At 38.9% G+C, this 27,420-nt stretch overlaps 1 protein-coding gene across 1 annotated transcript; it reads left to right on the forward strand.

Annotated features, from left to right (window-relative positions):
• On the forward strand, positions 1-25,838 carry UBXN2B (UBX domain protein 2B; the record flags this gene model as incomplete). Its single annotated transcript, XM_081325887.1, has 9 exons — positions 1-138; positions 1,176-1,273; positions 1,788-1,838; positions 3,161-3,317; positions 6,374-6,460; positions 7,800-7,909; positions 21,892-22,029; positions 25,369-25,530; positions 25,676-25,838. 9 exons carry the CDS (start codon positions 1-3, stop codon positions 25,836-25,838), a joined length of 1,104 nt encoding a protein of 367 aa, XP_081182013.1.
• Positions 25,839-27,420: the final 1,582 nt, after the last annotated feature.

Raw genomic sequence — 27,420 nt, forward strand, 5'->3', positions numbered from 1 at the left:
ATGGCGGAGGACGGGATAACGGACGGGAAACGGCAGGACGAACCGGAGGAAGCAGGAGCAACAGGCGGGCCGGGTGGCCTTGAGCGGCAGAAAGAACCCCGTTCAAGCGGACGGCCTCCTACCGTTCGGGATCTGCAGGTAGAGGACGGAGGAAGAGGGGGAGATGATGAGGGTCGGGAGCAGAGGCTTGGCAGTGTTGGTTCCCCCCATGACACTTGCTCCGCTTCAGAAAGTGAAGTGGCGGCGATGTTACAATCAAGGGAAAGTAGAATGATCCTTACTGGAAAGCACAAATTGAGAGCTGCCTTTTTGAGTAGATGCCTTTGGGTTATTTAACGGATCTGGGGACCATTAGCTCAGCTGGCGTTTATCTGCGGCATGTTTTCTTTTCCTGTTTTTTTTTACGAAGATTTTGCTTTCAAAGAGTGAGAAAGATTCATCATCTAGTCAGCAATAGTAATAGCACCAGTCTATTCCACATATAAATTGTACATATGGAGCTTTATTTCTCCCACATACTTAGAATATTACATATAGATCTTGCAAAAGGGAGATGTGCCAAAATATTAGTGAAATGTATGTATGTGCTTTAATATTAGTGAAACTAAATTCTATAATTTTAAATCATAGCATCAATAATCTTATCAATATGACAAAATTTAAATGTTTGCTGCCATCAGTTCTTTCTTCTTATATGAGCTGTAGCATATACCATATGTTTAGCTTGGGATAATCTTGTATATAATTCCAAGTTCCACTCATGGAACTTGACTGTGTCCATACCATGGAAAGCACATATGCCCCAAAATATTTACAAATCAGTCCCTAGCATCTCGAACTAGCATTGCCAGTGTTGAAGAACCAGAAAACTTGTAGTTCAGCAAAGCTCCAGAAAATAAATCACTATCTAGTGTGAGCTTGTTCTACTCACTGCCTTTAATCTTACTTTGCCATTGTAGGTTGGTAGTAAAATAGTATTTTAACATCCATATTAAGAAGTATTTAGTTAGTAAATATTGTTCAGTCATGAGATTTTAATGAGGAAAAAAATAACTGTCAGTGTTCAACTACTTATCTGTACTGTTCCTTCCCACCAACCCATGAAATTGAAAATAGTTTGTACTACTTTATTTCTTGGATCAATAGACACTGATTAATCCATATATTCTGTGTAGCTGGCACTGGCTGGATTGTATGAAGATGAAATTAAAAGACAACCACCAGGCAGACCAACTGCTAGAGTTGCCAGTCATCCCCGATTACCAGTTCAAAGGTATAAAAAATGTTCATTGTAGCTACTGGAAGATAGAATACTTAGAAATTATTGTGAAATGATTCCTATAAACATAGATATATTGATATTGCTAAGCATTTAAATGAATATTTATTGATATTGAAATATATTTAATATTGTGGGTATAAATTCTGCTTATTTATATGAGAGTAAATACTATCAAACATGGGGTAACTTATTTTTAAGTGAGCATAAATAAGTTTGTAGTAAGAGTAATTGTGTTTTATTTAGAAAATCATTTGAATGCCATAAAGCTTTCATATTAACTCTGCTGAAATTAATGAATGACTATGCTATAAATTTTCTATTGACTGATGTAGTAGTCATTTATTTTAGTTCTATATCTTAAATTAGGTTTTATAAACTGTATAAATTTTAAACAGCAGTTAGGGAAGTGCAAATGTTAGGGGGCTTTTTGCAATACAATGGAATAAGAGTTTGATGGTACCATTAAACAAATAAAATTATGAATAAATTTTCATATTTCTTCTAGAAATTTGAGAAAACCAGAAAGGAGTATGAGTGATGACATGAATAACCAAAGGTACTATGAAATAAAACATTTGATATATTATATTTATTTTATTTTCATGTATTTGTTATTTTTATAAAGAGCTCAAAGTGGCAAACATATCTAATACTCCTTCCTCCTCCTATTCTTCCCACAACAATAACCTTGTCAGGTAGGTTGGGCTGAGAAAGAATGACTGACCCAAAATCACCCAGCTGGCTTCATGCCTAAGCCAGACTAGAAGTCACAATCTCCTGGTTTCCTCATGCCTTAATCACTGCATCAAACTGGCTGTCTTAATAATAGTAATTATGTGATTTATTTCTCTTCATTTTTTAACATTGCCTTAATATATTCCACGAGGATGGAATGCGTTTTTTTATTTTTAGGGCTTCAGATTTCAAAGAAAATGGAGTGCTTTAGAGTGGGCAGTGATGTCTGGAATGCCTTAAAGTCCTTACAGGTGGACTGTGTGGCATGGTGGCGTGGTGGTTAGAATGTAGTACTGCAGGCTAACTCACTGCTGACTCCAGGGGTTGGATTCTGAGTGGGTCAAGGTTGACTCAGCCTTCCATCCTTCCGAGGTTTGTAAAAGGAGGAATGAGGACCCAGATTGCTGGGGACAATAGGCTGACTCTGCAAACTGCTTAGAGAGGGCTGTAAAGCACTATGAAGCAGTATATAAGTGTTACTGCTATTGCTACAGTCTTTTCCCAGGATTGTGCAACTATGTTCTGTGGCTGCCATATGATCCCTGAAAAAGTTGTGATTGGTTTAAAGAGTTGCAGATGCATTTTTTTGCCTTAGAATCAAAAGTATTACATAGCTCCATGGCTTTCTTTGCTAGTGAGAAATATGATAGAATGGACTGTCGAGTCTTTATTCTTTCATTGTATATCTTTAATATAAAATTTACATTTCAGATGGGATAAATGCATCTCAGCACAATTCGTCTCTTTCCACCATTTTGCTAGTGGGTTATTTTTCCAACTGAAATCATGTATATGAAATATACTCACAGCCCTGAACTTTAAAAAAAAATCTATTCAGCTTCTCTTAAGTCTTGAAGTTTTGGGAGCCTAGCAGGAACTGCTGTAGAATGAGACAGCAAGGAACTGCTTCAGGCAAGGCTTCTTTTTATCAACCTTGTATAGTTATTATATTATGGAGAACTGGGAGTTCATAGAAATTTAGTACAGTATTTTCAGGATTTTTTATTGCAAATCCCTTGCTTTAAGTATTTCAACTGCTTTTATGTTAGAATCCACATAAAATCCAATTCTGTTTGGAAAGCTGAGTTTCTATTTAAAAGTTTTGACTAATACTGTTGTTCTTTCTTTCTTTTTTTAAAAAAGATTTTACTCAGGTGATACAGAATACAGAATTGTTGAGTCATCTGGCAATATGACCTCTAGTAAAATAGTTGATGAACTTTTCAAAGAAGCAAGAGAACATGGGGCAGTTCCTTTAGATGAAGTATCAAGAGCTTCAGGAGACTGCCATAAAGCTAAAGTGTGTATATACATTCTAGAACATTTGTTTTAATGCAAAAATGTTCATGTTGAGATTTGATTCATCTTAAAATCATGCTTAAATTGTACCTAAAAGGCTAGGGATTTTGATAAATATTTCTAGAGAACAAGAATGGTGGTAAAGTTTACTGTTTTTAATATTTCTGCCACACTTTAATAGGAATTAATAACTGTAAATGCTGGTGTCATGGTCGTTTGTAAAACTTGATTGGTAAAATAGAAGTGCGGCTATCATTATTTTTCTCATGAGAAAGTGCAAGATCATTACAATCTGGCATGGAACCCAGCATCATCATTGGTCCCATGGCATGGAAAGATGAAACTTCAAATTTGCTAGAAATATATTTATATATAAATGAAATTAAAATCATATCAGTTAGCTTATATTTTTGCTTTATTTATTTATTTATTTATTTATTTATTAGTTTTTATAAACCGCCCTTCTCCCGAGGGACTCGGGGCGGTGTACAGAGGAAGGAAGGTATGCAGACCGAACAATAAAATAATAAGAAACACTAATGAACACAAACTGGGACCCCAATTAACGTTATCATGCCAGGCCAGCCTGCTGGAACAGGAAAGTTTTTAAGTCGCGACGGAAGGTACGGAGGTCAGGGGCCATCCGGATTTCGGTTGGTAAGGTGTTCCAGAGGGCTGGCGCACCCACTGAGAATGCCCTCCCCCTGGGGGCCACCAGCCGACATTCCTTGAGCGGTGGCACCCTGAGGAGGCCCTCTCTGTGGGAGCGCACAGGACGGTGGGGTGCTGACATTTATATAAAAGAGCACACCCAGTGACCACATTTCATAGTAATGTTTGCTAATATATCTAAAAATTGTTTGCATATTTTTCCTTTGTTTAGCAATTCATACATTGTATTAGTTTAACTGTAGAATATAAGCATAAGTTTGATCTCTTAGCTATTCAGCAAACATCAGAACTTTTTCCCAGGTTACTCTCCTAATTGCTAATTATTTTTGTTTCATAGAATCAAAGGATTAGGAAGTACTAATTCAACTGCCTGATTAGGGCAGGAGTTTTCACACTGTCATGGAAAAAAATCCATTAAAAGACACAAGACAGCACATTACAAACATCTCACTTTAGGAATCAGTTTAGAACATAAAGCAATCACGTACATACTTAAACCCATTGCAAGGAGGACCAACTTTGGACTAGCAGTCATAGCAGTGACGGCTAGGGCCAGTGGCCTCGAACCACGTCCAGACTCAAATCTTTTATACCTTAACTCGTCTTAAACCACAGGCAGATGGTCAGCCACCTTGCACTTTCTGCTGACCATAGCTTTCCTCATACCCATGTACATCTGAACCTGCACCCATCAGCTACTTTCAGTTCCCCATTTCTCACAGTTCCAGTCCTTATGTTCTATATATACATTTGAGATCAGCAAGCTTAATAAAATCATATTGCATAAAGTACAGTTGCAGTTTAGATTACAAATAGTTCCCCTGGACAGCAAAATTGAGCATAGCACAGACTTTGGTTCAATATTTTTTCCATGAGGCCTGATTTAGTTCACCTGGGCCTAAATCTTGCATAGAAACAATAGCTAATATTTTCGTTTCCCACAACACTATCCTAGACAAATCATTGTCAGAGCTTTGTTTGAAAAACCCATGACTTGAAGCATGCTGTTCTACTGCCTAATAGTTCTTACAGTCAGCAAATTTCTTCTTATTTTGTATTTGGATCTTTCTCTGTAAAGCTTCCATCTGTTGATTCTTATCTTATACTCAGGCACTAGCAAAAATAAATCCATACTATCTTTCTAGTGACAGCCCTTTCAAGTATAGGAAGTTGCTCTCATCTCATTTCTTAGCTTTCTCTTCTGTTGGCTAAGCAAGCCTAGTTCTTTTAAATTGTCTTCAGAAGATTTAGCCTCACCGTCTTTGTTACTCTTCTCTGCATTCCTTGCAGTATCTCAGTTTTTTAGTATTCTGGCAGTCAAACTGGACAAAATACAAATAATCCTCAACTCGTGACCATTTGTTTAACAATGGTTTGGGTGCTTTATTTCCTGTAAAGCACTTCTGGCCATTGCAAAACATTGCACTATCATTCCCTGATCACATGATTGCAATCTGGATGTTTGAGCTTATTCCCAAATGCCCTGCAATAATGTGATTGCCATTTGCAATTTTCTTGGCTAACTTCCCCAGAAAGCACAGAAGCCAGCAGGGGAGGACGCAAGCTGCTGCTGCTGCTGCTGCTGCCTGCTGAGAGAAACAGTTCTTTTCCATGGCCAAAGGAGAACTGAACTTGGCAGGCAGATCTTTCACTTTGTCCATTTAACAACCTGGGAGATAGCTTAATGATTGCAACCAGGAATGCTGGTCTTTTGGTCTTTGAACAAAGCAGAAACAAGGGCATCTCCCTGAACAACCTCTTTGTTCAATGACCGAGATGCTGATCCCAGTTGTCATATATTGAGGGCTACCTGTGTATTAGACATAATCTGACCACAGCATCTTAAATTATTCCTTCTTACCTAGTAGTTTCTAGAAGCAAATTGACAACTAGGGTCTCAGTTTATCAGTGAAACCACCACCTATTTGTAATGAGTGTGCAAACTATGTTTTCAGATGTTGTTTTAATTACATGATATGATATGTGGATCCAGTTTACATTTATTGCATGAATTTCACATAATCTCATTTCTTTGGGGAAAGTGTGGCATTGTTCTCTCCCTAATTATAAGCTGTCAAATTCAATAGTTGCAGGCCACAAAATATAGCCTTGGCTATGTTTATCATTTAATAATGATAAGATGAATTCAGTTGATTTTGATTTTTTTTATTTTTGTTTACAGCAACTAAAGAAAATTTTTTCTAATTTACAGGTTATTTGACTAAATAGACTTTCTTCAATTTCTAACAGTACCCAGCACATATATTTTTTAAAAAACTGCAGTTAATAATAATGAAGAATCTATTCATAAATTGTGCATAAGTTGATGTTAAAAGTAAGTAGTCTTAACTATAATGCAGATCTCTGTTTTAAATATTTTATTAGTCATTTTCTGGAGGTGGATACAGATTGGGAGACTCTACTCGGAAGCATTCTGAATATATACATGGAGAAAATCAGTATGGACAAGATGTAAGTAAAATGGTAAATAAAATTCCCTATTAAAAGAGAATCAATATGATTCTCTCAATGTAGACTTCATTTTAAGTTGCATATACATACAAAAATATAAACTCTGTGGTTACTAAATACATTTCTAATTTGGTTAAATGTATTTGTGCTTCTGTATTCTATATTAGAGAAGTGAAGACTTGAATATGTGATAGTCATAAAAAGAAAGCACAGAAAAATGTATTCTTCTAAATAAATGTACATTATTTTGTGTGTGACCTGACTACATGTTTTAAGTTAGAATCTTGGTTGTAGGTTGATAGTTAAGATGTTCATTCTTCCCATTTCTCTTCCTGATCAAGAAGAACAGAAGATCAAGTAGAAAGGCCTTTTCTTTTGTTTGTCATGGGAGAGGTGGTGCCTTTTCTGGATGCCTTTGGCTAATTGAGAATATAGTTTTATTCTGACTGAATATTGTTTTGCTAGGAAAGTGGTGTTTTAATACTAATAATATTTTACTTTATATTGCATAAAATAAAATGTATTATTACTATCTTGAATTTAGATAAATTAGGTAAATAACCTTTTAATATATTGTATAGCTTATTTTTATTTTACTGTTTTGATTTCTTACAACAAATAAATACATGTTATGGTCTACACTTACATTTAGTATGCCTGAAGAATAGAAATGACAATATATGTTGTCATATCTATGTTGTGCTATATTATCAAGTTCTGCTCTAGGCTCTTCAGCACTAATTAATTGTCCCTATGTACATCATGAATTCATATGTGAATGTTATAATGCACTAAGTTTGGATTCGGTCTCCCACCTCTCCAGGTATACGTAGTCATGTCAAATGCCAGGACTAGCAGAAGGGAGAGCCATGATTCATTGTAGAGGACAGTGGGCCATATAGTCTTCCTACATGAAGAGAATGTCTTGTGAAGGACAAAGTAGAAGTTACTACTAGTATTCTTGGATGCAGAGTAGTTTGTTAAATAAGCACTTTTTCCAATTGGATAGGAAATATACTGAAAAAAACTATCCACAGCTATATAGTTAGTGATGTATTAAAAAGCAGAAGGGCGGCTAACATCATGAGGGAGGACTTTTTACTAAAAAATATTGTGCTCTATTTTGGCAAGCTGCAATTTCTGCATTTCTGTACAGAGCTATTTGTTTCCCAATAGTTAGAAAGATTCTGAATTGGAACTATTGTACAGTTTTAAAGGATTCAGATGATCATTTTAAATTAAGTGCTATAATACTGAGAATCAGGCCAATATGTATTGGTAGAAACAATTTTGTCTTCAAAATCATAATTTATAAGTCATTATTATGATTTATCAATAGGTTGAGATCTTGCTTAAATTGTGGAGGAATGGCTTCAGCTTAGATGATGGAGAGCTGAGATCCTACACAGATCCAGTCAATGCTCAGTTTCTGGAATCTGTTAAAAGAGGGTAGGTTTATAATATTAGTACAATAATACATTGGTATACATTTTCATTGCCTTGATATTTTTGTAGATTTTCTATTCATTGAATAGGAGGTTGTGCTTACATTCTTCAAGATAGAAAAAATGCTAGACTTGCTAATGAATCTGAGATACAGTAGATGCTCTGTCATAAGTCAGATGAAATTCATAATAAAATGTAGAGAAAATTTTTGCTGAATGGGAGGTCAATGTGGAAAATTGCTATAAGGTCCCATGAAAATTTATTTATTATGAAATGTACAGTCCTTCCCTATTTTTGTACACATAGTGTTCCTGATTCTATTTTCCCCACAACCACCCTATAAGAGAAACTGACCTCTAATTTTAATTCAGCAAGTCCTCTAGCCCAGTGATGGCGAACCTTTTAGACACCGAGTGCCCAAAAAACCCACACCCGCCCAGCCCACTCCACCCCGCCCCTGTTCTGTTCCCCCACCCACTCCACCCCCACTCTGCACCCCATTCCACCCACCCGCAGGGCCACCTACAGCCTCCATGGCCCACCGCAGCAGATCGCCCAGGTGACCCTGCAGCCCCATGGTGGCCATGCCCTCCGCCCATGCCCCGCAGCATCATCTGCGCATGATGGGGCGTGAGGGTGGAGTGTTGTTCCTGCTGCCCGGCTGCCATGTCCTTGGCTGTGCTGCTCTGTGTGGGCCATGCCCAGGGGCAACTCTCCTACAGGGGAGCTGCTGGTGAGGAAGGGGCTTTGGGGGAAGGCGGGGCTGAGGCAATGGCTCACGTGCCCACAGAGAGGGCTCTGCATGCAGCCTCTGGCATGCGTGCCATAGGTTCGCCACCACTGCTCTAGCCTGTTCTCATGCTTAAGTGTGAACTATAACTTACAGTTTCTCAGTTTCTAGCTCAGCATCTTAAGCACTACATCAAGATATTTTTGCCACATGCCTTATGAAAACTGGAGAAATATTTAAGAGAGTTTCCTGATTGAGCAAGAATTTGCTTTTGCAAAAAGAAGTGTAAATAACTAAGTTTAAAAAAGCTAAGATAAACACAAGATATGTCAAAATAGCTTCATTTGAAACATGTGTTGCATAAAATCTTCTGTTAGAAGTCACCTATTTACCAACCTACAGAATTAAATATAAAGCTAGTGCTACAATCTTAATGAATTGATCAGCTTTATTCTTATGAGAATCAGAGAAGTTTTTAAAGAATTTTTTGGGGAAAGGGATTTCATTTCTGGAGCACCAATTCATTAATGTCAAGCGGACTGTGTTCATTAATATGAAGGTTCAAAGAAGAGGATAAACTGTTAAGGTCAGGGAAATAATAAATATGTAGGAAAGTAAAAGTTATTTGCAACCAATTAGTACTTCTTTGATTTCCAAAGCAAATAAACAGATGATGTTGCGATGAGCGACCGGTCAGGGTTCTGGCTTCAACTCTTAGAGCCCCTTAACAGGGGTGAGAATTTGGAGAGACCCTCGCAAGGGTGGACACCTTGAGTAAGGAAGGATCTTGCCTTTTACCACCGACCCAGTATGCCGGAAGTTCCAACGGTCATACTTGGGAACTGCGATGATTAGGCAGAGTTAGAGACAGAGTAAGACAAACTGAGGCACCAATACAAGAAGGTGAGGGAGCATGGAGTGCTCGGGGTGGATGGTGTGCCCTCCCTCACAGCTCCACAAACCCTTTTTTTATTAGGCTGTTTCATTTGGGAGGGGTGAAGTACACATGAGGAATTAACATAAAGGAAAAACATAACTCATTGCATACATCTGCTAATGAACATATGTGAGGTCAAAGGAAACAATAAAGCATAGCTTATTATATTACAGAGAATACAAGGGTTGTCATAACTTGAAACATAACTTGAAACATAACTTGAAACATAACTTGAAACATAGACAATTATAAAAGACAAGTCTTTGTTATAAATGAAGCAAGGAGCAAAGGTTTATCACAGGAAGGCAGAGGCCCTATCTTGAAGCAAGGACAACTTCAGGAAAACTATATACTGGGCAATTTAATTGAAACAAGTCTTTGTTGTATACACATGTGAATCAGAGACAGGAATGTGGTTGTAAATAAGAAAAGAGTTTTATCACCAGAGGCAGAGATGGAATGTAGGAATGTGGCCTTACAATTGCAGATTTGGAGAGAAGGCAGAAGTGTTAAACTCTTTTAATATGGGAATCAAAAAAGGTCTTTTGGGATATAGGAATCAAAAAGGTCTTTTGGGAGTCTGGGATTTACAACTCCTCTTTTTCTGTTTTTTAAAGCCAATTACTGAGAAGGCCCCTCAATGTCCAAGAACTTTCTCTTCTAGGATACTTACGCTGGAAAAAGAGAAATCCTCCGACAACTCCTGTGCCGGCGCCAGTATTCCTTTCAAAGAGTGCTGGTGTGAGGGTGCATCAGTTTCTGGGTCAGAAGTGAATTCTAAAAGAGGATGTTTGTATTCACTGTCAACAGTGTGTTTCATCAACAGAATGTCATCGCTAATGCTGCTCAGCCTGCGTTGTAGAAAATTTAAAAGTTTACCCATAACACATGGGCCAATTGCACATGCAAGTAATAATAAAATTAAAGGACCAGCTATGGCTGAGAAAAGGGTGGTCAGCCAGGGAGAGAAGTTAAACATTCCTTGATACCAAGTATAATGCTGGGAGCGTTCCCTTTCTCTGTCTTTCAATCGTTTGTCTAATTCTGCCATGGAGTCAAGCACAGTCAAAGAAATACTGTTAGTAATACTTCTGATAAAAATAGGCAAGACACAAGGTAAAATAATACATCCTAATACAATCATACTAATAAAAGCTACAATAGCGTGTAAACCAGGTACTTTGGGAAACCAGGAGCCAAGTAATTCCTGAAAGTTGAAACCATTTCAAGTTTGGACAGGAACATGAGCTACAGAGTTCACATAGATGATGATGGTAGACTCGTTGTTAACAACAGGTTGTTCCTTCTGGGTCCATGAGATGGGCAAAAACAGTGTGAAAAGAGTCATTTTTGACTGGAAGTAATGTCAAAGGTGTGAGTCATTGTAAAGAACTGGATGGGATAGCTGATGAAGTGGAGTTGACGTCTGGGGTAAGCTTTCAGATGGAATTGTGTTTTAGTGGCATCAGTCAGTGGTGTAAGAACAAAGCTGAAAAAAGTCACAAACCATGCTGTCATCTTTAATGGGTTCTGCAGTTGTGTTTGTGGAGGCATGATATGAATGAACGTGGTGACCTGGGATCCACAGCACTTTGTCTGGCAGTTGAGCAACTGCGTAGCCTCTTCCCCAAGTGAGAAGGTCTGCAGGGCCTTTCCAAGTTAGGTCTGGAAGTTGGCGATACCACACCTGTGGCTTAGGGAGATCTGAAGAAGAAGAAGAAGAAGAAAAATGCTGCTCTGCAGCTGTGGTTAAGAGATGGCCAGTGAAGTTTGAAAAGTTCAGAGTGTAGAGGCAAAGGTTAAGAATTTCTTGCACTGCTGGGAGGTTGGAGTTTCGTTTTCCCCTGTTCTGATTTTTATAATGATCTAAAGCATGTTTCAAGGTTTGGTTAGGCAGGGCCATTATCTGGTTTGAGTTCTTTTGGACATCCCAGCACTGCAAAGGTCCGAATACAATGATTAATGACATGTTTAGTGGCTTCTCCCCTTTGGGGGGTAGCCATGATGAGCCAAACTGCTTTTGCAAAGCTTTTGAATTTTGATGAAAATATGAATGACTTTCCCAGGGGGTGAGGGGTTGCAAAGAACAGGCCGAAGGTCCGGAGGCAGCCTGATCTGCAAAATTGTTTCCCTCTTGCAAAAAACCTGGAAAAGGCTCATGACTATGAATATGAGCAACAAAAATAGGATGTTGGCGTTCAAAAAGCAAATTTTGCAAGGTTAAAAAAAGTTGTAACAAATCTGGTTGAATGAAGGGAGATAAATAAGATCCATAAATCACTTGAATTGTGTGATAAACATAAGAGCTATCCACAATCAAAGGTTGAAAGGAAAAAAGTTGACAAGCAAAAATTGAAGCAGCCAGTTCAGCTTTTTGAGCTGACCGCTGGGGTGTTGTTTGCTTGGTTAGTGCGAACAATTTGCATTGCAAACGATAATCGGGTGGTGGGTGGCAAGAAACCTTGCCATGCCAATCAGCTAAGGAAAATTGCAATTCACTCGAGATTTGAAAAAATGAGTCCCAAATTTGCAAAGACATAGGCACAAAAAGAGTTCTCTGGTTAAAATAGAAACTTTGGGCGTGTGGGATAAACGAATCCACTCTAAAATTTTCAATTGGTTAAACAATAGCAACATTCGACTCCCATCATGCAACATCTACCTCTCACTTTCTACTACTTCCCATGTTTCTCGCTATCTATAGTACATTCTTGTTCCTTCAGCATTCTAAGGCTTGTGTTCACAAATCCGTGCAAACCAACTTAAAAACCACTTTTCTGTTTCTCCCTTCTCTTTTCCATTCATTCACTGCCCTTCTGCCATTCTGGCCTAACTTCTGTCTTTTCTGCTTCCAGCTTCTATCAACTTTTGCATGAGCCAACTGTTTCTCTTAGCTATTAATCAATCCTCTACATTTCTAATCATATTTGGAGTCAGTGTATATGTTCCTCCTTTCCTGTATTAACAATCTCAGAGCCTGTTGTAAGGCATAAAATCCACAGGCTAGTGCTGATTAAGGGAGGGAAATTCTCCCAGATATCACCTTCTATCAATGTGTCCAGCACACAGACACAAAAACATCAAAAACAAAAAAGCAAAAACAAAAAACAACTCCACAAAAAGATCAGAGTAATTTCTTTTGGGTGATGTTTAACTAAAACTCAAAGAATTCAAAAAACTTCTCCAACAAAGAATCTCTCCTCTTTCGAGTAAAAAAATTGCAAGCTGAAACTGCAAGAGTGGGCATCAAGTTTCACATCCACCACCCTTTCTCAGACTGGAATTCTAAGCAGAGAAAAAAAAATGGTTAAAAGGACCAGCCTCCCCCCCTTCTTCTGGCTGTCTCTCCCTTTCTCACTCTTAAAGTAACACAGCAGGGTTGGGGGGGAGTAAAAGAAACTTTACAAAAATCTCACCACCAAAAAAATAAAAAATAAAAATAGTTTGCTCTCCTTTACATACATTTACTCTCACACATCATCCATGGCTTTTACAACAATAAAATCTGCAATTTTCTGTTCCTTTCACACACACTCACATTTACATATCAGCAAATTAACTCATTCACTGCCATTCTGACTGCTTGCATAAACAATTTCACATACAAAAATTTCATTTCATACTTTCTCCAGACAAACCATACATTACAAAAATTCCATTTCATACTTTCTCCAGACAAACCATACATTGTTAAATAAGGCCTTTTTGTTTGGTGTTATCAGAGAGGATTTTGACCCTCTTCCAAGTCTTGGAAATAACACAGAACAACACAGACAGGCATATATACACAGATACTATTAAGACAACATTTATTTAAAACAGAACAAAACACACATAAAACATCATTTATTTAAAACAGAACAAAACACACATATCAATTTGGGGTTTTAGGCCAAAACAATAATCCAGAGAGCTAGCTAGATCTCAGGCAGGTCCAGGCAGTTGAAATCAACAGGCGCGCCCCTGGACTTTACTGAGAACAGCTCGCCCCAAGAGGCTCTTTCAAGCCCCACATAAGCCAATTTTAACAGGAGTTATCCACAAAGTCTGAATAAGCCTGATTGGGATCTTGATAAACTTTTGCAAAAGACATTTAGCTTTTCCGTGAGGATATCTTGTGGAAAGCTGCTAAAGCCCCTTCAAATTAAAAGCCTCCCTTGGGCTTTGAGTGACAGGAGAGGGGTGTCTGCAGCGGACGTAGCGTACAGCACAGGGATCCTTTGAATAGGGTGGGTATCTGGATAGCCAAGAAGCAAGCAGAGAAGGAATAGGAAGGTAGGAGGCAGAATATGAAGAGAAAAGATACACGGTTTGATTGAAACGAGTGCCATTGGCTAGAAATCCAAGGCAGGAGTAGGAGCCAATAGTGGAGGGGGTGACTGTTACATGAAGGAAAATAGTACATGGAAAAGAAGTGTATTTAGTATGTGCCGAAAAAGGAGAAGCAAGATAACGACCGCGGTGTTGCAATACATAATTACAGTGAGGCAGAGAGTCATCTCGAAAAGTGAAAGTGACAGATGTGAAGGGGGGTGCAAGTATAATATGCGGGTCAGCCCTCAATTGAGCTGTCGCTAAAGAGTAAAGGCAAAGACATAGAGTCAGCAGCAGGGGAAGGCTTTGTGATAGCATGATAGGGCCGTACGCAACGTGCAGGGACCCACAATGTGCGATCTGGAAGTTGGACTGCAGCGTAGCCTTTTCCCCAGGTGATCAGGGGTACCGGTCCTTTCCAAGCAGGATCTGGTAGTTGCCTATAATAAACAGAAGGTCTGGAGGTTGGACAAGGAGGGTTAGAAAAATGTCGAGAAGCGGCTGAAGTGGCTGGTGACCCTGTAAGGTTCAAAAAATTGTGAGTATAAAGACAAACATTAAGAACATTTTGCAACACTGGGAGTGTCGGGGGGCTTACGCCTTTTGCCCCTAAATATCGTTGCAATGCATTTTTGAGTGTTTGATTTGTGCGTTCCACAATAGCTTGCCCTTGGCTATTAAATGGAATACCAAATTTGTGTACAATGTCCCATCGATAGCAGAATTCCGAAAATGCAGTACTTATGTATGCAGGACCATTGTCAGTTTTTAAAATTTTAGGACATCCCAGTGTTATGAAAGATCTAATACAATGATTGATTGTTTGTTTGGCCGTTTCCCCTCTTTGTAGGGTGGCCATGATAAAGCCTGAATACGTATCTACGGATACATGAATATACTTCCAAGGGGCAAATGGAGGGAATTGTGTAACGTCCATTTGCCAAGTCTCACAAGCTTGTGTACCCCTAGGATTTACTCCTTCAGGGATACTTCGAGCTTGAAGACTACAAGTAGGGCATTGTTGAATGATTGCAGCAGCTTCTTGGTGTGTGAGTCCGAATTGCTTTACAAGAGCCTTTTTGTTTTGATGAAAATATGAGTGACTTTCTCCGGCTGTTAAAGCACAAATCTGTAAGACAGATTTACAGGCTTCATCCGCCATGTGATTCCCTTCTGATAGGAATCCTGGAAGATGTTGATGACTCCTAATGTGTGCTACAAATAATGGTGTTGTCCGTTTTTGTAACAATTGTTGCAGCTGTAAAAATAAATTCATTAATGATGGTGATAAAGAAGGAGAAATATAGGCATCAAAAATTGAAAAAACAATGTTGGCAACATAAAGACTGTCTGTGATTATGTTCAATGGCTGATTTTGAAAAATGGAAAGAGCCAGATTAAAAGCAGCTAATTCAGCTTGTTGAGCTGATGATTGTCCCGTAGTGAGACGTTTGTGCCATGTGGAATCAAGTTGCCAAACACATGCCCCAATGGCTTTTGAACCATCCGTAAACACTGTTAGTGCCTGCGGGATAGGTTGTTTTGCTATTGGATTAAAAATTGTAGTTGGGATTGTTTTGATCAATTGTAATCGAGGGTCTGTGGGGGGGTGGCAAGATAATTTTCCATTCCAATTTTCAAGAGCAATTTGAAGGATATCTGAATTTACAAACATTTCTTCCCATTGTGTCAATCGGAAGGGGAGATAAATTGTGTCTATTTCAAGACCCATCATTGCTTTTGCCCGTTTCCGAGCTTTGGTAAAAAGAGCAGCAAGTTGGGTGATTCGAGAAAAAATAGAAGTTTTTGGAGTGTGAGAAAGGTGTAACCATTCCAAGATTAAAAGTTTTTTGCTGCTACTAATTTGCATAAGAATTCCTGTATACAATTGTGGAGTGGAAAGAACAGCCAAAGATATTGGAATATTGGCTTCTAATCGATCCACCCACAAAGTACGAAGGGCCAAAATAACCTCTTGAACCACTTGTAATTGATGTGAATCTAGGATGATTTTATCTGCAGGATGCTTGGGGCCTATTAAGGCCTTAAATAAAGGAGATAAGATATTAGTAGGAAGAGAAAAATAAGGTCTAGCCCAATTCAAAGTACCAAGATACTGTTGTAATTTGACCAAGGTAGTAACTGGTCCAATATTTAAAAGTGGAAGATCGGGGGCAGCTGCAGCTGCAAGTACCTTATGACCCAAATATTGTACCGGATATTGTGACTGTATTTTGTCTGGGGCTATAAAAAGACCAGCAGAATTTAAAAGCTGAGTAAGGAAAGGGATTGTTTGCATAACAGTACCTTTTGGTCCTTCTGCTGCAACTAGTATGTCATCCATATAGTGATAAACCAAAATTTTTGGATATTTATGTCTAAATGGTTCTAAAACTTTATCTACATAGTATTGGCACATTGTTGGAGAATTTAACATTCCTTGAGGAAGAACTTTCCATTGGTACCTTTTAGTGGGTCTGCTATTATTAAACTCAGGAATAGTAAAAGCAAAAAGAAGACGGTCAGGTTCTGCAAGTGGAATAGAAAAGAAACAGTCCTTCAAATCAATTACAACAAGGTCATAAGTTTGGGGAATCAAATTAGGATTGGGTAGGCCACATTGCAATGGGCCCATTGGTTGGAGAATGTTGTTTATCTTTCTGAGATCCTGTAGGAGGCGCCATTTTCCTGATTTCTTTTTGATGACAAAAATTGGTGTGTTATAAGGGCTAGTAGAAGGCTCAATATGACCCTGCTGCAACTGTTGTTGGACTAAATCTATTAAAGCAGTGAGTTTTTCAATAGGAAGTGGCCATTGATCTACCCACACAGGAAGACTAGATTTTAAAGCAAGTGATAAAGGTTTAGGCAGCATGTTTAAGGAATATGTAGAGTAGCCCGAAGTTGAGAAAGAAGATCTCGCCCCCAGAGGTTACAATGAAGAGGCAATACGTAAGGTTTAAGAAAAGCAGTAGCCGAAGAATCAGGAGTGGAGGCAGACAGCCAGTTAGTGCTAACCTTGGCAGCCTGTGCTCCTCCCACTCCCTGAACGGCAGAGGTATTGGTAAGAGGCCAATCAGCAGGCCATTCAGCTGTACGGATCACGGAAACATCAGCTCCTGTATCTATTAGACCAGAAAAAGAACGGCCTTGTAAGGAAACAGTAAGAAAAGATTTAGAAACATGAATAGGTTGATGCAAAGAAAAAACACCAGGGGTATCGTCAGTTGGTGGCGACAGAAAAATTAGTGTGGCGACTTGTGTGCCTGCTTTAAGGTGGAAGGTCCTATCGCCATAGGCAGATAAAGAAAGATTATGAAGTGAAGTAGAGTCATAAAGGAAAGGAGCAGCGACTACTCCTTCAACAATTAAAACAGAATTAGGAATAAGTAAAGCCGGAATATTAGAGGGGACAGGCTTCTGTAATGTAATTGATAATGGCATGGTAAAAATTGATCCAGGATCATCATATGTTATATCTGAAGTTAAAGTAACAGGCAATGAAAATGTATTTGAAGATTGAGTGTTTGCCAAATCAAAAGGAAGTGTGGAAATAGTTTCAACCTTTGGTGTGGGGCTGGTTGATCGCCCCGTGTCTAGTTTCCCTGATTTTGTTGAATGGAAACATTTGCTCGACATTGTGAAGCCCAGTGGAAGCCTTTGCGGCAACGTGGGCAGACTGTTTTTGGCTTTGGGTTGGGGGGTGGCTGTGGTCCCCGTGCTTGGCCACGAGGCGCACCCCCTCCCCCAGGTTGTCGACACTGATTTTTGAAGTGACCCGGTTTGCCACAGTTAAAACAATTCCCTGTTCTTGTAATAGGAAAAGCTTCCGGAGAAGTTTCAGGAGATGTTTTATTGGCAGAAATAACTGCCGCCAGTGCTTGCATCTTATAGGAAGTTGTCCCTACACTGCGGCAGAGTTCTAAAAATTCTGCAAGTGTAACTCCTGGTTTGTTAGCAATGGGTTGTAAGACTTTCTGACAGTCATCATTAGCATTGCTATAAGCCAATTTAATAATCAATTCATCCCTGCCAGCTTTATTATCAAATTGTCGTTCTAGTGCCAATTGAAGGCGATTAATAAATGTAGCATATGGTTCCATAGGTCCTTGAACAATTTTAAGAAAATTTTGAGCAGATTCTCCAGAGGCATCATCTACGTGGCGTAAAGCTGCCATTGCACAGAGATGTATTATGGCAAAAGCACGCCGGGGACAATTTTGCTGTTGAATTAAGGTGGCAAATTGACCGATGCCCAACAAGTGATCACGTGTTACACCCTGAGGGAGTCCTTTTCGGACCTCAGATTCAGCATTTTTTTTGGTATTCTGATTGCCAGATGACATATTGAGCAGGAGTTAAAAGCATAGAAAAAAGAGTTTTCCAATCATAAAGTAGCATTGTCGAATTGGCATCTACTAATGAATTAAGTAATCCTTTAACATATGGCGATTGGATACCATATTCTTTTACTGCCATTTTCAAATCTTTTAATAATTTAATAGGTATATTTTGATGAATTGCGGGACCCCCTCCCGGGGCTATACTTAAAGGGTAAAGAGAAGTTTCTTCAGGAGAATTCAGAATTTGGAGAGACCCTCGCAAGGGTGGACACCTTGAGTAAGGAAGGATCTTGCCTTTTACCACCGACCCAGTATGCCGGAAGTTCCAACGGTCATACTTGGGAACTGCGATGATTAGGCAGAGTTAGAGACAGAGTAAGACAAACTGAGGCACCAATACAAGAAGGTGAGGGAGCATGGAGTGCTCGGGGTGGATGGTGTGCCCTCCCTCACAGCTCCACAAACCCTTTTTTTATTAGGCTGTTTCATTTGGGAGGGGTGAAGTACACATGAGGAATTAACATAAAGGAAAAACATAACTCATTGCATACATCTGCTAATGAACATATGTGAGGTCAAAGGAAACAATAAAGCATAGCTTATTATATTACAGAGAATACAAGGGTTGTCATAACTTGAAACATAACTTGAAACATAACTTGAAACATAACTTGAAACATAGACAATTATAAAAGACAAGTCTTTGTTATAAATGAAGCAAGGAGCAAAGGTTTATCACAGGAAGGCAGAGGCCCTATCTTGAAGCAAGGACAACTTCAGGAAAACTATATACTGGGCAATTTAATTGAAACAAGTCTTTGTTGTATACACATGTGAATCAGAGACAGGAATGTGGTTGTAAATAAGAAAAGAGTTTTATCACCAGAGGCAGAGATGGAATGTAGGAATGTTGCCTTACAATTGCAGATTTGGAGAGAAGGCAGAAGTGTTAAACTCTTTTAATATGGGAATCAAAAAAGGTCTTTTGGGATATAGGAATCAAAAAGGTCTTTTGGGAGTCTGGGATTTACAAGATGATAATTGCTAAATAATTCTACTCCCTACATTGGACCTGTGCGAATCATGCATGTGCTGTTTATAAAAACATCTTGATAGAGTACCGTACTTTTAATTTTACAAATATTTCAGAACTATGTCTTTTGTTTCAAAGAACAATTAGAGCTTTTCCTTTGGTGTTTCTAAGACTTATTTATAGCTTTTTGTAATGGTGCTGAAGCAAGATAGTAATTTCTGATGGGTACTAGAGTTTAGGTAGGCATATATTGCATTTAATGACAGACAAAGGTGATGGTAGTGAAAGGAAAGACCTCTGGTGCCATTGAAGCTGTTACTGGATATTAAGGATTTTGACAGCAGTAGTGGTGAAAACATGAACAATTAGAGTTCCAGAATAGTTGGCAAGAAGCAGCCTTGTGGGAAGTAGACTTCTAGAATATACTGATAGTAATCAAAGTCAGTATGGAAGCCATAGATGACATTGGAGATGGAGGTGACTAACTGGATAGGGAGACCAATTGCTTGGTGGCACCAGCAGCAGTGCTGCCAACGAGTTGTTGAATTGTATTGTGTGCTTGGCTGGAAGAGCTGCTAGGCAATGGGATGTTGAATGCTGGTGATGGTAAGTGCTTGCTCAGCGATTAGTACTTGTGTAACAGCAGCAGTGGCATTTTTTTTAATCCCATTTATATCCCGCCCTTCTCCGGAGACTCAGGGCGGCTTACAATCTAAAGCACAAATCAATGTACTTAGCAATAGCCTTCATTCTATGTATATGCCTGCTTATTAGGGCTTTCGGGGGCCCCCAAGCGGCATTATTACAAAGTCAGCTTATTGCCCCCAACAATCTGGGTCCTCATTTTACCTACTTCGGAAGGATGGAAGGCTGAGGCAACCTTGAGCCTGGTGGGACTCGAACCTGCACTAATTGCGGGCAGCTGGTGGTAGTACTGACCTAGGTCCAGTTGGCTCAATGTGCTGAGGCACCTTAGCATGTGGGACTGGGCTAATGGCCAAGTTGAGTGCTAATCTGTTTCCTATGGTTTCTGCAAAATCCACTATGCTGGACAACTATGACATCTTTTCATGTATTATTAGGACCTGAAAAGACTGTCTGCTCTAAGTGCTCAGAGTTCCTCAGAAATATTTTTTTTAACATCTGAATGAGACCACTGGGTGAGGATGGGTGAAGTCATCCATCAGCATGCTGATGATACCCAGTTATATATCTCAATTCATCATGGATGTTGAGATTTTATCTCAGTGCCTGGATGCTGTAGGCGTCTGGACCAGGAAGAACAGGCTTAGAATCAACTCTTGTAAGAACAATGACTGTAGATTTTGGGGTCACCTGCCCATGGTGGATCTTAGGATTTTGCTAGACCCATTGCTTATGCTCAAAGAACAGGTAGCAATTATACTTTGGAAGGCCTTTGCATAAATCCATCTTGTGCATTAATTATGCCATTTGCTGGATTGGAAAACCACATTTATGCTGACAGAGGCTTGGTACATCTCACCCGAATCACTTCGGTAGATTTTACTTGGAGTTGCTCTTGAAGACCAATTGGAAGCTACAGGGATTAAAATGTAGTAGTGAGAGTAGCTATGAGTATACATTAATATACATGTACCGGTAACCCTATTACTTTGTACTAGTTGCCCAGTAAGCTTAAAGATGCTGTTTGTTAGCTGTAAAGCTTTTCATGGCACAAAAACTGGCTATTGGCAGGATTGCCTGTCACTAGTTATGCTTCCTGTCCAGTAAGTCTGACAGAATTGGCATGCTCTCTATTGTCACACAAGCAGTGTCATTTGGAAGGACCAAGGGCATTTCGTTCGAGAGCCAGATAGTTCTGACCCTGTCTGCCTTCCAGAAGATTCTAAAGATTTTGATCTTCCCCCAAACATTAATTCTGTGTACCATTATGAGTCACATGTCAAGTGGGCAGCCATATAAATTAATAAATAATGAACAGTTTGCTCTATTCTATAGAATATATAGTGGCCATATTACAGTATTAAAAAGGAGAGTCCTTTATTTCGGAAAGCTGTCTTTTAGATTTATTTATTTGTCAAAAATTCAACGTTCGTCCTTTATTTTGGTCATTTAATTTTTGCTGTACAAATGATACCCATTAATGCACAGCCTTTCACATTTATGTGAAAAATATGGAAACAGGATTGTCTTTTAAAGTTAGGCAACTAAATTTCATTTTTTATGTGTGCCGTTGTGCCCACAGTAAAAAAAATGACAATAAAGGTTATCTTAAATTTATATATACTGTTTGATTTCAGATAATTTTATTAGAATATATGTTTATAAATTTTTCTTGGTTTTGCTCTTGAATTTTTCTTTGTAAAGTTAAAAACATAAACAATTATCCTTTTTCTATCTTTATCAACCTCTTTCAGATTTGTCTGTTTTTCAGGTTTGTCCTTTATTTTTTCCAAACAAATATGATCACCTTAAATATATGCAAGGCTACAGAGAACAGTGTATCTGTTGAGTAACATTTTTTGATAGAATGTTAAAGAAACAGTTGGGCAAAAACCAAATCACTTTTAACATTTCACTGTTCAATTTAGTCTATAGGTTTCCTCATAAAATAAACCATTGTTGTTCCTTTTTTATGCTGCTAAGAGAGATTCCTGCTGAACTTCAACGACTAGTGCATGGAGGTCAAGTTAATTTAGATATGGAAGACCATCAAGAGCAGGAATATGTTAGACCTAGACTGAAGTTCAAAGCTTTCAGTGGAGAAGGTCAGAAACTTGGAAGGTTAGTTTCTTAAAAAAACAACCAATGTCATTTAAAAAGAAATTATACTGAATTTGTTATTAATTGCAGTTGGAAGTAGGAGTTTGGAATATTATGGTATGCAATTTCTGGGAGTTGCAATACTGATACATTTAAAAGTGCTGTATTGGGGAAAAGTTATGTATGTTGTTTTTTGCATTTTTCCCCCATACCTTCAAATTAATCTTAATACACAGTGATTGCCTGGACAATTCACTGCAGTTTTTTTGGCAAGATTTTTGGGAAGTGGGGTTTGCCATTGCCTGCTACATAAGGCTGGGAGACAGTAAATGGCCCAAGCTGACTTCATGCCAAGGCGGTCTCCCAGTTTCTAGTCTGAATGTTAATGTTTTCTTAAATTATTAAATATGGAACAAATAATATCAAGAACTTATCTCAGAAGTTAAAATAAAAACAGTAGGTAAGTTAAGTTCATAACAGATAATTGCCTGGCCACCCTGTTTAGGGTAACTCGTTCCTTCCTTAATCAGGAGGTGAGGGACGAGCCCTTACAGGGGCGGGCCGAGGAGTTCAGCCAGCATCTGGCGGACAAAATTGCTCAGATTCGGACCGGGTTGGACTCTGGGCAGAGTCTGACGGGGAGGAATCGAGCGGTCTTGGGAGTAGTAATATCTGGACTGAGTTTGATCCTGTGACTCCCGAGGAGGTGGACAGGATTATGGGGAGGCTGAGCTCTACCACCTGTTTATTGGACCCGTGCCCCTCCTGGCTGGTTTATTCAGCTCGGGAGGAGACACGAGGCTGGTTCCAGGCAGTGATATCTGCTTCTTTGAGTGAGGGTGTATTCCCTGCCACCTTGAAGGAGGCGGTAGTGAGACCCCTTCTCAAGAAGCCTGCCCTGGACCCAGCTATTTTGAATAACTATCATCTGGTCTCCAACCTCCACTTTTTGGCGAAGGTTGTTGAGAGTGTGGTAGTGCATCAGCTTCCTCTGTTCCTGGAGGAAACTGATTATCTTGACCCGTACCAATCGGGTTTCAGGACCAGGTACAGCACGGAGATGGCATTGGTCGCGCTGATGAATGATCTCTGGTGGGCTCGGGACAGGGGTTGTTCCTCTGTCCTAGTCCTATTAGATCTCTCAGCGGCTTTTGATACCATCGACCATGGTATCCTGCTGCGACGTCTCAGGGGATTGGGAGTGGGGGACACTGTTTTACGGTAGTTCTCCTCCTACCTCCTGGGCTGTTCGCAGTCGGTGTTGACGGGAGGGCAGAGGTCCACCCCAAAGCCTCTCGTTTGTGGAGTTCCTCAGGGGTCGGTCCTCTCTCCCCTCCTGTTCAACATCTATATGAAGCCGCTGGGCGAGATCATTCGTGGTTTCGGGGTGGGGTATCATCAGTACACTGATGATACCCAACTTTTTCTTTCCACCCCGAACCAACTCAGTGATGCCCTTGACGTGATGTCCCGTTGCCTAGAGGTGGTTCGGGTTTGGATGGGGAGAAACAGGCTCCGACTCAATCCTGCCAAGACTGAGTGGCTGTGCGTACCAACATATCGAGTGAATCATTCTTCTCCATCTTTAATGATGGGGGGTGAGGTGTTACTCCCCGTCGATAGGGCTCGTAACTTGGGCATCCTCCTGGACTCACGGCTCAGTTTGGAAGATCATATAGGAGCCGTGACCAGAGGGGCTTTTGCCCAGGTTCGCCTGGTACGCCAGTTGCGGCCCTATCTGGACCGGGATGCCCTACGTACTGTCACTCATGCGCTCGTGACCTCCCGGTTAGACTACTGCAATGCTCTCTACATGGGGCTGCCCTTGAGGACCACTCGGAGGCTTCAGCTGATGCAGAATGCAGCTGCGCGAGTAGTAATGGGAGTGTCCCAATACTCTCATGTAACACCTCTTCTCCGCGAGCTGCATTGGCTTCCAGTTGCCCTCTGGGTGAGATTCAAGGTGCTGGTGATGACCTATAAAGCCCTAAATGGCATGGGTCCGGATTACCTTAGGGAGCACCTGCTGCCAGCATCAGCTTCCCATCGTCCTGTGCGCGCCCACAAGGAGGGCCTCCTTAGGTTTCCGCCGGTTAGAGATTGCCGGCGGGTGATTCCCAGGGGGAGGGCGTTCTCTGTGACAGCACCCACCCTTTGGAACGAACTGCCGATGGAGCTTCAGACTGCCCCTGACCTTTGCTCGTTTTGCCAGGACTTAAAAACCTGGTTGTTTGAATTGTCTGGCCTGGACTGAGGGATTTTAAATTTTAAATTATATTAATTAAATCAAATTAAATTAAATTAAATTAAATTAAATTTAAAATTTTAATTTTTACTGTTATTATTAATTGTGGGCTTGTACTAATTTAATTTCTTTTTATTCTGTTTTTTGTACTGTTTTAACTGCCCTGTGAACCCCCCTGAGTCCTTCGGGAATAGGGCGGTATATAAATTCAACTAATAAATAAATACATAAATAAATTGTTACTTAGTGCTATGAAATGATGAAATTTTTTACATATATTTTATTAGACTTTCCAGACATGTCAAACCCATTAGTTGAGTGTTTATAAACAAACAGATAAGGAGTAAATATTCAATCAAGGCAATTCTGCTCAAGGGTTTTTCCTAGAAGAGTAAATCTGCAAAGCTGGTGTTTGCAATCTGCAAAAAAAATTTAGTCCTGCAAAAGACGTGTTCTTTAAATTAAGTAAACAATAGTGCAAATTTAATTCATAACAGTTCAATAGTTTACATAAGGAATAAGTAACATAATGCCCTCCAAATTTTCTTGATTCTGAATTTATCAGACAAAATGAGTGTGGTAATTTGGGTAATTTTGGCTGCTTTATTCTTGAACACTATAAAAAGTACTCCTCAACTTACAACCATAATGGAGTCTGCCAGTTACAGTTGTAAATTGCGATGATCATCACATGACTGACCCTATTAAGACCTCTCTTTTTTCAGTGATCATCAAGTGAACTCTGCAGTTGTTTAGCAAACTCATTATGCACTATAGAACATTTTTACCAGAATCCAGAAGTAAACACCACATTCAGCAAAAAACCATAAATCACCATCATGTGTCCATAGGACACATAGATACAGGCCAGTTGTTGAGTTCCCACAACATGGTCATGTGAGTGAGGGTGGGGCGGCCATCAGAACTTTGGAATCAAGTTGTAAGTACATTTGGGAGTGTCTGTCATAGTGTTCACTAAGTGACAGTTCGTAAGTCAAGGACTACCTGTATGATTCTGATCACATGACCAAGATCAAAGATGCTAATAAGAAATTGGAAAGCATTCCAGAATCATGCCCTGTATCTTTTCCGTACCTTGTTTTATTTCGTTTTAGCCTTACTCCTGAGATTGTTAGCACACCTTCATCTCCAGAAGAAGAAAACAAACCTTTTCTTGATGCCACTGTTCCAATAGATGACGCTGTACCAACAACTAAGATCCAGATTCGTCTAGCTGATGGCAGTCGTTTAATACAAAGATTTAATCAAACACATAGGTAAGTAAGATAATTTTCCTGCCCTGTAGGATCTTGGAACTGAACAGATGATGTCCAGAATTCCTTCCAATCTTCTATAATTCTATAATATCATAACATTCTGCTGATCCAACAACTAAATTGTAAATCTTATTCATGCCAACAGGATTACAGATATACGAAATTTTATTGTCCAGTCTCGGCCTTTGTTTGCCACAACTGACTTTGTTCTTTTGACTACATTTCCACATAAAGAACTTACAGATGAAAGCCTGACGTTACAAGAATCCGATATATTGAATACTGTGATATTACAACAGCTGAAATAAACTTTAAGCCTATCAGTGCAAGGTGAATTCTGGCAATAGATAATGTTGCATGTTGATTTGCAAGATTGCTTCAAATAAATGAGGAAAAGACCAAAAGAATTCCATCATTTTCCAGTTAAATATAACAATTGACTTTTAAACCTGTTCAGTCTTCCAGTAACAGTTTATCCAAATTTCAGGTCAAAAAGATTTGTTAAACAAATGTTGAATTTGTATTCTACCTAGTTCAACTTTTGTGAGTCCAAGTACTTTTAGGGAAGTGGGGAACAGGGAGAGAAAAAAAGTATATTAACAGAAAATGTATAGAAATTTACATTTGGAATTTATAGGTATGCAGTGTGGGCGGTTGTGTATACCAGGGGATTCATTTTCTGAAGATTTGTAAAAATTGAACTATAGAAGAACTTTTTACTGTATCAGGCTATAGCTATTGAGAACTTCAGTTTCTTAGTCCCATTCTGTCACTTAGAAATATTTTGTTCATAGGATGTCTTTCACTTACCCAACATGATTTTAACATAATCTCATTGTTGTGCTGCAAGTTATTTTGTTTGCCCTACAATTCCCTTTTAATATCAGTTATTATTAACCATACTTTTAAGTGCCAGATTGCAGAACAAAGTATTTTTTACTTTTATTCTGTAAACAGGTTTCCTGTTATCCAATGTGAATTCCTAACTTTTATGACTAAAAAGAGAAATATAATAAAATAATATTTATGATTTTTAAAGTCTGGTATAAGAGAAAATAGTGTGCTATGTTGTATTAAATATGTAATTGGGAACCAATGAATAAAACCACTTTGCAGTATCACTTTTACACCTGGATTTGAATAGCAGTGAGTCCTTAATATGAATCTTTCAACAACATGTATCTTTGTTTTGAGTATGCAGATTAGCTTCCGCCATTGAAAATTATTGGTCATTGAACTTTGGATATCATAAATCATTTCTATTCCAGGTTAATTTATATGGCTAGTTGCTTTTTCAAACCATTTTCCAAAAGCACAAATTTGCAAACTTCATAAATCCAAGTTAAGGATTTTAGTGGTGTCCCATATTTAACTTTGCTTCTGGTTATACTCTGTTGTAAATAATAAAGAAGAAAATGTGCACACACAGGATGTACAGATTATCTTGGAATTTCATCCACAGGTGTAGAATACTGGATTAAGATTCTACTTGTAGCATTTTAAAGCATAGCATCAATTGAAGTAAGGAAAAGAACAGAAATAAAACTTTTTTTAAAAAAAAAGTAGCAACCACAAATGCTTGGTTATCAAGGCAGAGCAAAATTTATCAACACAAAGTTCTAGATACAAATTCCACTGTTCCCACTTGACTATAAAAATGTCTGAAACTTAGATGACATGTGATAATCACTTTGTATTTTAACAGTATTGCACTTATATCTTCTAATCACAATATATGAATCTTTTGTTAATAGACAGTTCATAGTATTATATCAATAATTATTTTACCAGCATAGTTTCATTTAAGATAATGAAAATGTTATCAAATGTTAAGTATTTTCAGTGGCAGCTTTTCAGAGACCCTACTCATAACTCATTCAGAGGAAAGAA

Source organism: Vipera berus, assembly GCF_964194415.1.
Source record: "Vipera berus genome assembly, chromosome: 3".
Taxonomy (NCBI): Eukaryota; Metazoa; Chordata; class Lepidosauria; order Squamata; family Viperidae; genus Vipera; species Vipera berus.